The 12,062-nt window shown below is 40.3% G+C and overlaps 1 protein-coding gene across 2 annotated transcripts in view; it reads right to left on the bottom strand.

The window, feature by feature from the left end:
- LOC112043654 (DNA-binding protein D-ETS-6-like) overlaps positions 1-12,062 on the bottom strand; it is a 23,390-nt gene extending 11,328 nt beyond the window's left edge. The window contains exons 1-3 of one of the 2 annotated variants that reach the window (XM_052883634.1): positions 11,786-12,062; positions 7,467-7,609; positions 5,966-6,104 (exon numbers count right to left, since the gene is read on the bottom strand). In XM_052883634.1, coding sequence (XP_052739594.1) covers positions 5,966-6,104; positions 7,467-7,609; positions 11,786-11,984 — 481 coding nt within the window. In that variant the 5' untranslated portion in view covers positions 11,985-12,062. The remainder of the gene's footprint in view (positions 1-5,965; positions 6,105-7,466; positions 7,610-11,785) is intronic. The other variant, XM_052883635.1, reaches the window with a different exon arrangement.

Below are 12,062 nucleotides of genomic sequence, written 5' to 3'. Positions count from 1 at the left end.
CTCTACTAATGACTACTAAATCATTTTTGACTCGATAAAATTAAATGTGATCTTTATTATAGACACTTAAAATTAAAGTGACCTCTACTTTTTTTAATTTTTTTTTTTTAGAAAATGTTGCATATTATGTCCACCATAATAACGAATGAAATGTTTAGTATTCGAAATCGGCTGAGACGGTAAAATCTACATACAATTACTAAGCTGCTAAACTCTACCAATCAAAATTCATAACCATTAAATTTTTTGATGTAGGTAAAAAATTAAGTAAACGCAGAAGTTTTTATTTATAAAATAATATTTGCCATATTATATTTTAAATAAGTCAAATGGTCCCGTTCCTCTTTAATTAGTTACAAGATGTTAGGAGTGAGTACGATAACAGTCCAGTGGGCGGGCATCGAACCCACGACCACTCAGCACGAATGCAACTCCTTTATTGTGGAGTTATTGAGCCTTTCAATTTTGTCGCACTAAATACGGAAAACTTCAATATTGCTCTAAGAAAAAGAAACAGTTCACTTTGAAATTTTAAATGATTATTATTGTTAATTGTATATCTTGTTAACTACAGGGATCTTAGAGCAAAATTAAATAAAATTATACAAAAATAACTAAATGATCGTTACAGTGAAGCAACAGCTGAATAATGATGATATGACACATCACGAAACTCTCCCACGAAGTTTTTGTCAGTGACCACCGCGCACCGGCGCCAACTTCATTATGTAATGCGTGTACATAACGGCCCATGTGCCGGCGGCCGAGCCACGGGATTACGAACACTAATTTATGGGCAAATAAAGCGCTAATTTGTATAACCCGCCGGGTGATGGATGTTGCGGGGAGATCTATTGAGTCAATCCGGAACAGTGAATCACAGTTCCTAGTAAATATTGATTCACTTCCGTACTCAACTGTAGTACCAGATTGCTCAAGAAGTACCCGCGGCCTGCGCTGGCCCGCAGACCTATTTGGTCTTCTGATGTCAAGATAAATGGAGAATGATTCTGGGAACTTGCGTGCAATAATTTGAGCAGCCGATTGCATTATTAAATGTTGTTTTCCTTATGCACGAGGGAAAATGTTTTTTACTTGAACGTGCTACTATGTGGCTTTTAGGTAATATTTCGGCGGTTGCCTCCTGTAGCGTGTGTGGAGGGCCATCAATCATCGCTACACTCACAGCTCACAGCGACGACGCTTCCCGTCACCAACAGACGCAGCCTCTACAGCCGGCGTGGCCTCACAAAACGGAACCTTCTATATTTTTTGATTCGAAAGTGAAAGTGGCAACACCGCAATGCTATGAAATGAGCCATAAATCCGTGTCAATACTGTGGTGACTGGGTCACATGTCGTCCGTCAGTGAGTAAGACGCGGATACAACACCTAGCCAAGCTCTTACAAAACGAACATAGGTAGAATTCAAGCTCTTGCAATTAACTACAAACTCGTGAGTAGCTTAAACAGACTAAAAACTCTTCATGAATAATAATTTAATATTTTCATTAACGTATTCGACGTTCAAAAAATGTTGTAGAATGAAAGCCTGTCAAAGTCAGACCTGCCACATTTTATAAAAGCTGTAAATTCATCATGCTCCTAAGTTTGATTGGCAAATACTCAATCCAATTGAAGCCTCAATAGTGTCACGTAGGTACGGTAAAATTGCCGAACTCACGCCAAGGGGTCATGGGTACCATCCCTGCCTGTGCAGGCTAAAAATATGGCAAATATCCTTAAAAAAAAAATCTTTAAAAAAAATGTATGGTGTTGGACCGCAGTGGCCTTGAGACGTTGCAAATTTTAAAGGTCCAGAGTCTAGTTCCAGACACTAAACCATAGGTACTAAAGCGCATTTAATTTTCTCTGTATGCGTCAATTTCATTCTATAAGTACCTTTGAATTTTTTGGGACTTACACGCACCTAATTATCAAAACAAAATGTGTAACGCGATGAAAAGCGTGTGTAGTGACGAAGCTGGAATGCGGGCGCTGTGCCGCGCGCGAGCTTTTGGCGGCGCGCCGACCCGCCACGCGATACGAGCGCGGCCTCGCGGGCGATTGTGATTCATTTCAATAATTTGGCGATTATTTCAATGAAAAAGTGACGAATTTTTTGAATAGCTTTGGACAGGGAATGCAAGCTTTTCGATGCGTCAAGTCAGGGCCAAACAATACTTTGTTAATTTCGTGAACGCGTTGAGTTTGTTGGCATATTTAGTTCATATGGAAACGACAGTACCGCACTAAAATATTTAATTAGAGTAGCGTGGAGGGTCTGTACGCTCCGTATACCTTTCGAGGAGAGACGCCTAGCTCTGGTCGTTATAACATAATAATTGAAAATTTTGAAAAACCCCCGAAAGTAATGAAATTATTAATTACACTCTCGATCAAGTCGTCAATATTCTCTTTTAGTGCGCTTTCATTTGAGACAATTATTAAAGGTATATTTGCAAACATTCGGTTATTCTTCCACTTTAACCCCCCAGAACCAACCGATTTTCATGAAACATGTCTATAATATCTAACAGTGGAATTCATAAACGTTGTAGGAGCACCCCCAGGGTATCATTCACCCGCTGAATGTCAAATTCAAATAAAGGTTAAATTCGAAACTCAGTGGCTGAATGATCACCTGGGTGTCTATAAATTATACTGTAAGAACACTCGCACATAAATCACTTTTCATACAAATCAAACTAAATTGAAATCCTTTCATTCGTTCGCGAATTATGGTGCCACAGACAGATTGACAGATAGACAAACAGACAAAGAGACAAACACGTCAAACTTAAAACACCCCTCTTTACTTGGCTCTAATAGAGTCGAGTCGAGCAACAGAGGTGGTAGTCTACCTTTCTAAGTGGCAGTTAAAAAGTTGGAAAAAAAAATTGGCAGTGAAGTTTCCGCTTTATTAGAATGTTCGTGTACTGTCTAAGAGGAATGTGCCCAGCCGAGTCGCAGCCACGCGGGAGTCTGCGCTAATGAATGTGCCTTGTTTTGTTTTACTTTACTTTTTATTTGTATAGGACTTTCCTGATTCATACTTCTACTTGATATATGCAAAAGTGCGCAATCACTGATTAAAAAAACAAGTGAATACCAGATTTATTATAATAAATAATGTATAAGTAAAGTACAATATATTTTGAAACTGCTCTTGTTCTCTTATTATCAAATTTATCAGCAAGTATGTTTAATTGACTCACTTCACTCATCACTGAGATTGGTCGTTTTACGTAAAAACAGTTGTGTTTTTTCTAAAAAGCTGCCTAAAAAGCTGCTGCTGTTTGAGTTCATTAATTATTATCATAGCCATTAACAAGCTTACTTAAATAAAAAAAAAATTAATGGACTTTGACCTCTCTGATATCAATCTACCCTTAAACCGTTGAGTTCAGAAGGTAATCCGTAGGGGAGCGGCAGATTACGGCAATCGTACAATTTCTTTTGCGCTATTAACTCCTCGCGTTTGGGGCAAACTGTGTAATTCTGATAGATTCGGGGAAACGGGCGCATCTCTGTAATAGATCGAGCGCGTTACTCACTATCAGTACTCGGGGCTCGGTCACCTCATTCCTTGGGGAGGACGGGACCGATAGGACCGCTCGGCGCCCCTAGTGCGAGAGCATGCGTTACGAGTGTCGATCATTAATATCGAATTACGAGAAACATCATTATTGTAATGCCAAAATTACTGGTCTGCATACCAATATGGATGTTGAGCGCGTATCATTCCTAAATTACATGTTGCCTCGTTGATCCAGTGTTAAGCATATGCCATTTAATCAATTTTCATTCAATAAATTCTCAATGGCAGCCTAGTACTAGTAAATTGATGATATATACACCTGTGCATACAATAGCACATAGGCAGTCGGTCCCAGTAATTATCGTTAACATCTAATAATGATCGTTAAATAGTCAAACATTTAGTGGTGCCAACTGTAGCCATAAAGGCCCTTCAATCAGGCTGACTATAATGAATCACTGTCTCGGCTCGATAGACTCGTACTGAGGGAATTGAACACTTTAATAAATTCAAGATGCGATGATTGTAACGAGATTAAACTCGACCGAGATGTCGGGATGGTGGGATGGTTCGTTTATTTGTTTGGATATATGGTTTTTTATTCGAAGCGATCGACATCGCAGACCCGTTTTCCATTTAAATAGAAAAGCGTCGAGAGATGTGCTACGTCATATTATTTGTTACGCTAAATGCGTAGATTGAGAATGATAGACATTTCCATTGAGCGAATTTCGAATCGATGGGTGACGAGTGATTTCGAGAGAAAAACTGACAGAGCGAAGTCAGCTGCGAGCAAATTGTAATGCTAATGGGATACACGTAGGTAGCGCTGACGTCAACCGATAAATTGTATGTGAGGTTGTGTTTAGTATTCCCAGGGACTTTGTGACGTTTGACTTTGTAACGATCAATATCTTAATGATCGTGACCGGGAGCAGCAGGCTCGCGAGTTACACCACCATGGTGTAAAACCCATGAGCTCATATTCCAAAACCACGTGTTAATCAGTGGTTAAACGAAGCAGCCAGTTTTAAATTATCATAATACAGATATATCGACGGCGCTAAGTATTTTTACAGAACCACGTAACTTCACGTCTGTTATTTCCTCTAAACTGTGGACAGTTGCAAAGTGTAACACTAACAAAAGTAGACCGTAAATAATATCTCTATGATGAATGAAGACTATCGTATCTAAGCGAACGAATATACCTAAATACCCATTCATACGGAGCTCCTAATCTACTACATCATTTTATCTGGACCTACTTTCTGTTTCTTGTTATACGACATCAATAAGTGTTATCAATCAAAGAACATAGTCGACAGCAATCGCTGCTAATACTTCTTGACACACAGACACTTATCTCTGAAATTAATTACTGATTTAGGGTTGACTTATCAGTTTTTCAGAAATTTGCTATTTGCATGGGATAGACACGAGCTGAGTGTACTCTTCAGGCACAGTAAATTAATATTTACTGTGCTCTAGGTCTAGGAGTGGTCTAGATAATCCGTGCAGTAAAACCAGTTCAAGAGACTACCTAATACCACCTAATACGTAGGCAGCAAGTACCACGGAGGCTGATGCACAGGTACCACTCCGATAATTATGTGTAACAGACACAAGACGAGATGCTCGTCATGTGTTCGGTTTCGCAGAAATGTACTGAGTCAGCGCCGCGCCGCGCTGCTAGTGAATGGAGCGCGGGCGCGGGGCGCGGGGGCACGGCGGCCATGATTCATCGCCTCCATTCATGAGTTTTTGGCGCCAATTGCTCTGCTACGCGCCGCCGCTAGATGGCGTTGTTCGATAATTATTTTGTGCAATAGTTCATTTATTTTTTTGACGATAGTAGAATAATGTTAGTAGCTTGTAGGAATAGCGCTACTGTGATTAAAACGTAAATTTTAAATCCGATTAAAAATTCTATACGAATGGAAAAAACTGTAAAAATGTAAACAAGAGAGGCCTTCTCTTGTAAAACGCAATCTATACTAATATTATAAAGCTGAAGAGTTCGTTTGTTTGTTTGATTGAACGCGCTAATCTCAGGAACTAGTCTGCTAGTCGTAGTATATAAAAAGAGTTACCTACCTATAAAATAAAATACCAAATTACCTAAAATTTATATACGATAAAAATTTAACAGAATTCGCTAAGCAGTTTTTGTAATAACAAAATAAAACTTACCTTACCTTACCTATCTTACCTACCTCTGGTTGTGTTGGCTACGTTTCTAAACAATGGCGCATGTGGAGTGCCCTTACTTTAATTTGACGTCTTTCCTATCTATTACCCATGTTAAACAAAACAGTTGTGTATTGGCGATTCAAAGGACCAATTCACTTGGAGGATTGATATCAGTTTAATTAGGATTAAAAGTTGTGATTGCAAGCATGTGATGTATCAAGTATGACTCACCCGGCGGGCCGCGCTCGGCAGGCCTGGCGCGCTCCAGCTCGGGCAGGCGCGGCGGCGGCGGGCCGCGCCCGGCGCTGGCGTGCGCGTGCTGCAGGTACGCGTGGAAGATGCGCGCCGCCTGGGCGTTGCCCTCGCACACCTGCAACACGCACTCCTACAGCTGTTTGTACGCGGAGCCTGTGGGGGGCTCAGAGCCAATCGCACAGTATCTTTGGATCAAATCAAAAATGGGGAAATACGCTAAAGAACCGATGTTTCGGACATAATTCAACGTATTGTTAAGCTGAAGTGGCAATGAAAAACCGATAGACGTTAGAGTCCAAGGTCCTGGAATGGCAACCCCGCATCGGAAAGCGCAATGTTACTTGTTCGAACCATCCGTTGCTCTGCGGTGTTTGAACGTCTATCGGCTGATGAGAATGATGGTAAAAGCTCTTTGTGATTGACCTCGTTGGAAAAGGTGCTACAACCAAGCATTGCTTTGTTCCGGTCTGAAGTGTTTGTTTATAGATTAAATGAATATGATAGGCATACGAGGCACCTGTGCAAATTACAGCTGAAAGCAAGCATCACTCATTAAAAAATAAATTAGATAAGCTCTACAGAGGTACGAGATTTCGGTTACACGAGCTGGAGAGAGCACTGCGTACTTCTACGCTGGACAGAAGTCAAGTCAAGACAGTGCAAGAAGCAAGATGCTTTAGAAGTGGTTACCTATTTTTGGATGTGACTACTTCGTTTGGGACTCCGCGCCACTCTGACTGGTATCGCTTACTCTCAAGCATACGGTAGCAGCCATTTCTGTCGAGCGTTCTGATGCTCACACGTTTTTTTAATTACAACAAGTAACGTCTAATAGATATGCACAGTCGTCTGCAAAAATCTTCAATTGTTTATTATCTTATACTCACAGCCTTCAATTAAAGTGAGTTGAGATAAAAAAAATTTCATTATCGCGACCGGACGTGGGATATCTAATCCGATATTATTAGTTCGACAAAACGATAAGTTCGGATTTAACACCGGACAAGAGCATTGTTATCTGCCGCGTGTAGCTCGTGCCCTCTGCAGTGGGGTCACTGGAACTGCTGCGTCATCAGGGGGTGTGGCACATGACACGTGGCACGGCAGAAACATATCCTGTATCATACTGCCTGTCAATGTGAAGCTTGTCATTCCTTCTACATTATAAGATTTGTTGACTTTTGACTTTTTAAAAATTGCAATTGCATTCAGTGCATTGATAAAATCTTTGTGTGAGTATCTACAGAACACCAATGAGCAAGATTTGATCTTGTCGTGTGAGTTCAGATTCAGATAATACCCTCCTAATAGAAGCTGATATACTGTATTACTGTATTGGTATTACTATGTTCTCAACCGGCAGACATCCACCGCTGGACACAGCTTGCCTGACCTCTCCGCTCGTGTCAATGTGACGTCCCATCGTATTATGATGGCGTCGGATCTGTACACGCGCCACGTCCGTACACACACTTACATGTATCCAGTCGTCCTCCGTGTAGGTGAGCAGCTCGCCGCCCGTGTCAGGCAGCAGCAGCCCGCGCGGCTCCGGCAGGCTGAACTTGCGCGACACCCACTGCACGCAGCGCTCCACGTCCTCGCGCCCCCATTGCGTCGGATCTGTACACGCGCCACGTTCGTATACAAGGTTGTATAATTAAATAATAATTAAAAGTTGAAAAAAAAATATAATAAAAACGTTAAGAACCTTCTCCTTTTTGAAGTCGGTTAAAAGAGGAAATATGGAGTGCGGCTATACGAACTATCTCTAGTAGTAACTATTCTCGTAGTTACTCCGTTTTTCGACTTGTTATTTGTGCGAGATCAAAACGGTAAAGCATAAACCTCAATGGCAAGCATTCGATTTCAATGAAGGGGGGATGCTTAGGATCTCAAACATTCTATTATAGTACGTATCGTCATTTCATGACCTACTTACCTACCTTACCTACATTTCATCTTTTGAATGATTATTGAAGTAATTATAGCATGAAGCGATGGGTGATTAGTACGAGAACTGCGGCTGTGTTATGTATGATCACTCTGAAGAAAATATAATTTCCATGCAATAACTTTACGTTAATGGTGAATATTTGAATATTGTTATTTATATTTTGTAAAACACTGACAAACTCAGCATGTTTGTGCCGACCGATCGGCGGCTTCACAACCACATCGGTCGAAGCCGGCGGAAACAGGTAAGTACCTATATCATCTCATCGATAACTTGTATTGTTCATAATACACTTGAAGATTATCGGATCTATCTTGGTTTCCAATTTATTCATGTCGTTGAAATGAAATATTTAGATTATTGTCCATTCCGAACTGGTTCAGTTTGGATAACGTCGCTACGAACGCGATTTTCCTATCTCCTATTTATTAATCTGAGGTGAGTAACGTGTTGTTGCAGTTGCTACAATTATATTTATATTGGGTATTAATGTGTCAATTACAGATATCAATCAATGTGACTGTGACACGAAAGTAGGAAATAATCTATAGCCGTAATGTTAGTGGGTGCCTCTAATCATAACATCGTATCAACAAAAATAATAAACAACATAACATTCAAATTTTTTTAATCAAGGTTTTTGAAAATATGAAATTTAAGTACCTAGGTTGATAGATAGGATAAGTACCTACATAGTGGTAAATAAAAAAAATATAAAATGGGATTTTTTTCTTTTATTATACCTAGAAAACTAATAATAACTAAATTTACTGTTTCACATGACGATAGCTAACTTTAGCAATATCCCTATAATCAGATTAGTCTTGAGACGGCACGTATTGTGAGGAGGCTCCTCACTCTGGGGCGCTGACCACCGGTTGCTTGGGCACACAAATGCAAGGGAAGGTCGGAATTTTTTATAGTGTTCATTATATTTTGTATTCTATAAATGTAAAAAATAAAAAAGTTTAAATAAATAAAAAACCAGCCAAGTGCGTGACGTTAGGGTTCCGTAAATTGATTTGCACTTTGATCCTTTATGTAGGTAATGTACAAAAATTACGATACCCCACACTATGGAATAGACGATAAAAAATTCATCTTTTCACTTTGTAAAAAAAAGTAAAAAAGAAAAGAAAAACCGCGGACAGACGGACGAACGGGCGGACAGACAGACAGACATGGCGAAACTATGAGGGTTCCTTGTGGACTAGGGAACCCTAATGAGAAAGAAAATAACTATAAATCTTTAAACAATTATTATTCAGTTTATTACATCTGAGTATGAATTCTATGATCGTGTTTCTAAAGACCAATGTGTTTGAACAGTACAAAGTAAAGTACCAAGCATGGTAAGCGAATACACGTATGATGGTATGAGGGCATGGCTTTTGGGGCTATGAGATGTGGTCGCTGCATGAAATGAAATGCGAAATAAAGTGGCAAAAAGCTGCACACCGCTATAAGAACCATCCATCCATCCGGCCATCCAGGAGGTATTTTGTTCAATCGATTCTGATATCCACCACCTCGCGGGTCGCTCGTCCGAAGGAAACAATCCATCGGCCAGACGTCTCTGAGGCAGTTATCGGCAGGAAATGTCACATAAATGGCGCTATCTCGAGCTACTGCAGCCGATCCCAACGCGGCTTCCGAGAACAGGTGCAGTACCGAGCCGCTCCCAATGCAGATAAAATTGTCAAAAATAATTGTTTTTATCACTCACACATAAACTGAGTCAGTGATTACCCAGTGGATATGGCCTCTGCCTCTGATTCCGCAGGGCGTATGTTCGAATCCGGTCCGTGGCATGCACCGCCTACTTTTCAGTTGTGTGCAATTTATGAAATTAAATATGTATCACGTGTCTCGTGACGTATCACGTGTGTGAAGGAAAAACATCGTGAGGAAACCTGCACACCAGAGAATTTTCTTAATTCTCTGCGTGTGTGAAGCCTGCCAATCCGCATTGGGTAAGCGTGGACTATTGGCCTAACTCTCTCATTCTGAGAGGAGACTCGTGATCAGCGGTGAGCCGAATAATGATGATGTTTAAACTATTATTGGAGTAGGTGGATTTGTAATTTAACAATAGTCAGCTCGGTTTTTTTGTTAAACTTTTATCCCTTTTAGGGTGTAAAGTAAATTATAAAATGTATTACTTCTGCTAAACGTATAAGCCTTTACACCTATAGAACGAGGGCCTGCGGTAGCCAGACATACCTTATTTGAAGAAGGATGAAAAAACTGTCAGCCCTCACGGTACTAGCATGGTATCTAATCATCTATGAGTTTTGGACTGTGGTGGCTTTGGAAGGTAAGGTAAAGACTATCGTATTAGGGAGCAGGGTTTGAGGAACTTTCATCGTTCACACAATGTATGGTGTCCGGATGTATGTATGCGCAGAATTGGTGCTACAAGTATAGCGACGATTTAATTTTCATTCGCTAAACAATCTCGTTTGTGCGATACATTGGCAAATTGGTCTGTTAGCAAGATAAAAATAGGCTTACTGTTTTACTTAACCCTAAACTATAGTAGGCATTACGCCAGGCCCACGAACACTCTCTCGATATTGTTTACTTGTCTAATTACTTTGTGCCATAACTTCAATCTCAGTCACGCTATCTGTATTATATCTGTCTATTATATTAGATAGGTACATCTAATGTATGTAACGACGAAATTATACATAGGGCGATGTAACAAAAAATCACGAGTTAAACTTTTAGCGAGGGAGCTTGACCACCAACCCAACGACGACGGTGGCACGGACGTCGAGAATTCTATTCTATTCTAGGTTTGCAATCTTATTATCTGTTTTAATGCTTAGAGGTACCTAATTAATTATTTAAATTACAATATCACAAGCAGATGACTGTGGTAGATGGTCAAACCTACTGAGAACGTTTAGTCGCTAGACGTATTCGCACACTCGGCAGCGATGCCGACGGCGAGCAGTAGGGCTATTGGTTCCGTCGACTTGTTGTTGATCTTTGTCTACTGCCGGCTCCTACTGCTGTTCAGGAGGCGGCTTTGTGTACCGTGACAGTTAGCGTTGAGGTTTTAGTTAGTGCCAGTTTGTTTTGCATCTCCCGTTAATGCCGGTACTATGAGTAAGGTACATACTCATAAAGGTTGCTCAACATTTCGTCATGCGAATCATTATGATCAGACTGATTGTATAAAATAGGATTATGACTTATATTCTCATTTATCAAGTGTAGATATAGTAACAATTATTAATCCTGTCCTACCGATGTGTAGGTATTACAAACGCAAAAGTATGAATGAATGTTTGTTACTCTTTCACACGAAAACTAAACTAAAATGCAGGATTAGGCTAAAATTTGAACTGGAGATATTATATAAGGTACTTTTTATTCCGGAAAAATCCTCGGACTCCGCGAGATTTCTGAAAAACTGAATTTCAAGCGGAGTGAAGCGTCGTCTTCTAGTTTATATACGACATACGTATATTTATAATCACGTAATATTCATAAAATTGTTGGAACGGTGGTAGGAAATACCGTTTGTTCAATACAGTTTGTCGAATACTAGTTTTAATTTATTTCTAATTATTTAAATTGTATTATGTATTTTGTTACTTAAATTCAAATTGTAACATATTATCCATTAACGAACGAATTGTTTACAATGTTTAGAAAAACATATTTAAGTCACATTATCCATCATAATGCATTAGTCAAAATCAAACAAATATTTTCAATTGTTATTCTTAAATTACCTATTTAAAAATATTTGCACATTTTATTTGTTTACATTTATAATTATATTTAAAATGTTAATATTTGATAAAATGAATAAAAATAATATTCACCACCGGGAACGAGGATCTCCTCCCCCTCGGAGTCGGAGTCCGAGGAAGAGGCGGGCGGGCTGGCGGGTGCTCGCTCCATGCAGGCATGGCGGGCCGGAGGCGCGGGCAGCACTCGCAGCATGAGCGCGCAGGCGGCCGGCGGACGCCTATAGGCGGGCGCGCGGGATGGCGCGCGCTTATATCGGCGGCGCGGCGTCATCCGTGACAAAGTCCGTGACGTCGCCGTCACCACGAGGAAAACGCATTCCGGGAAGCTGCGCCGCGGCACCGCGGGCAA

This window comes from Bicyclus anynana, chromosome 9 (genome assembly GCF_947172395.1).
Source record: "Bicyclus anynana chromosome 9, ilBicAnyn1.1, whole genome shotgun sequence".
NCBI lineage: Eukaryota > Metazoa > Arthropoda > Insecta > Lepidoptera > Nymphalidae > Bicyclus > Bicyclus anynana.
Note: the sequence above shows the minus strand (reverse complement) of the source record. Positions and strands in the feature narration are given on the sequence as shown.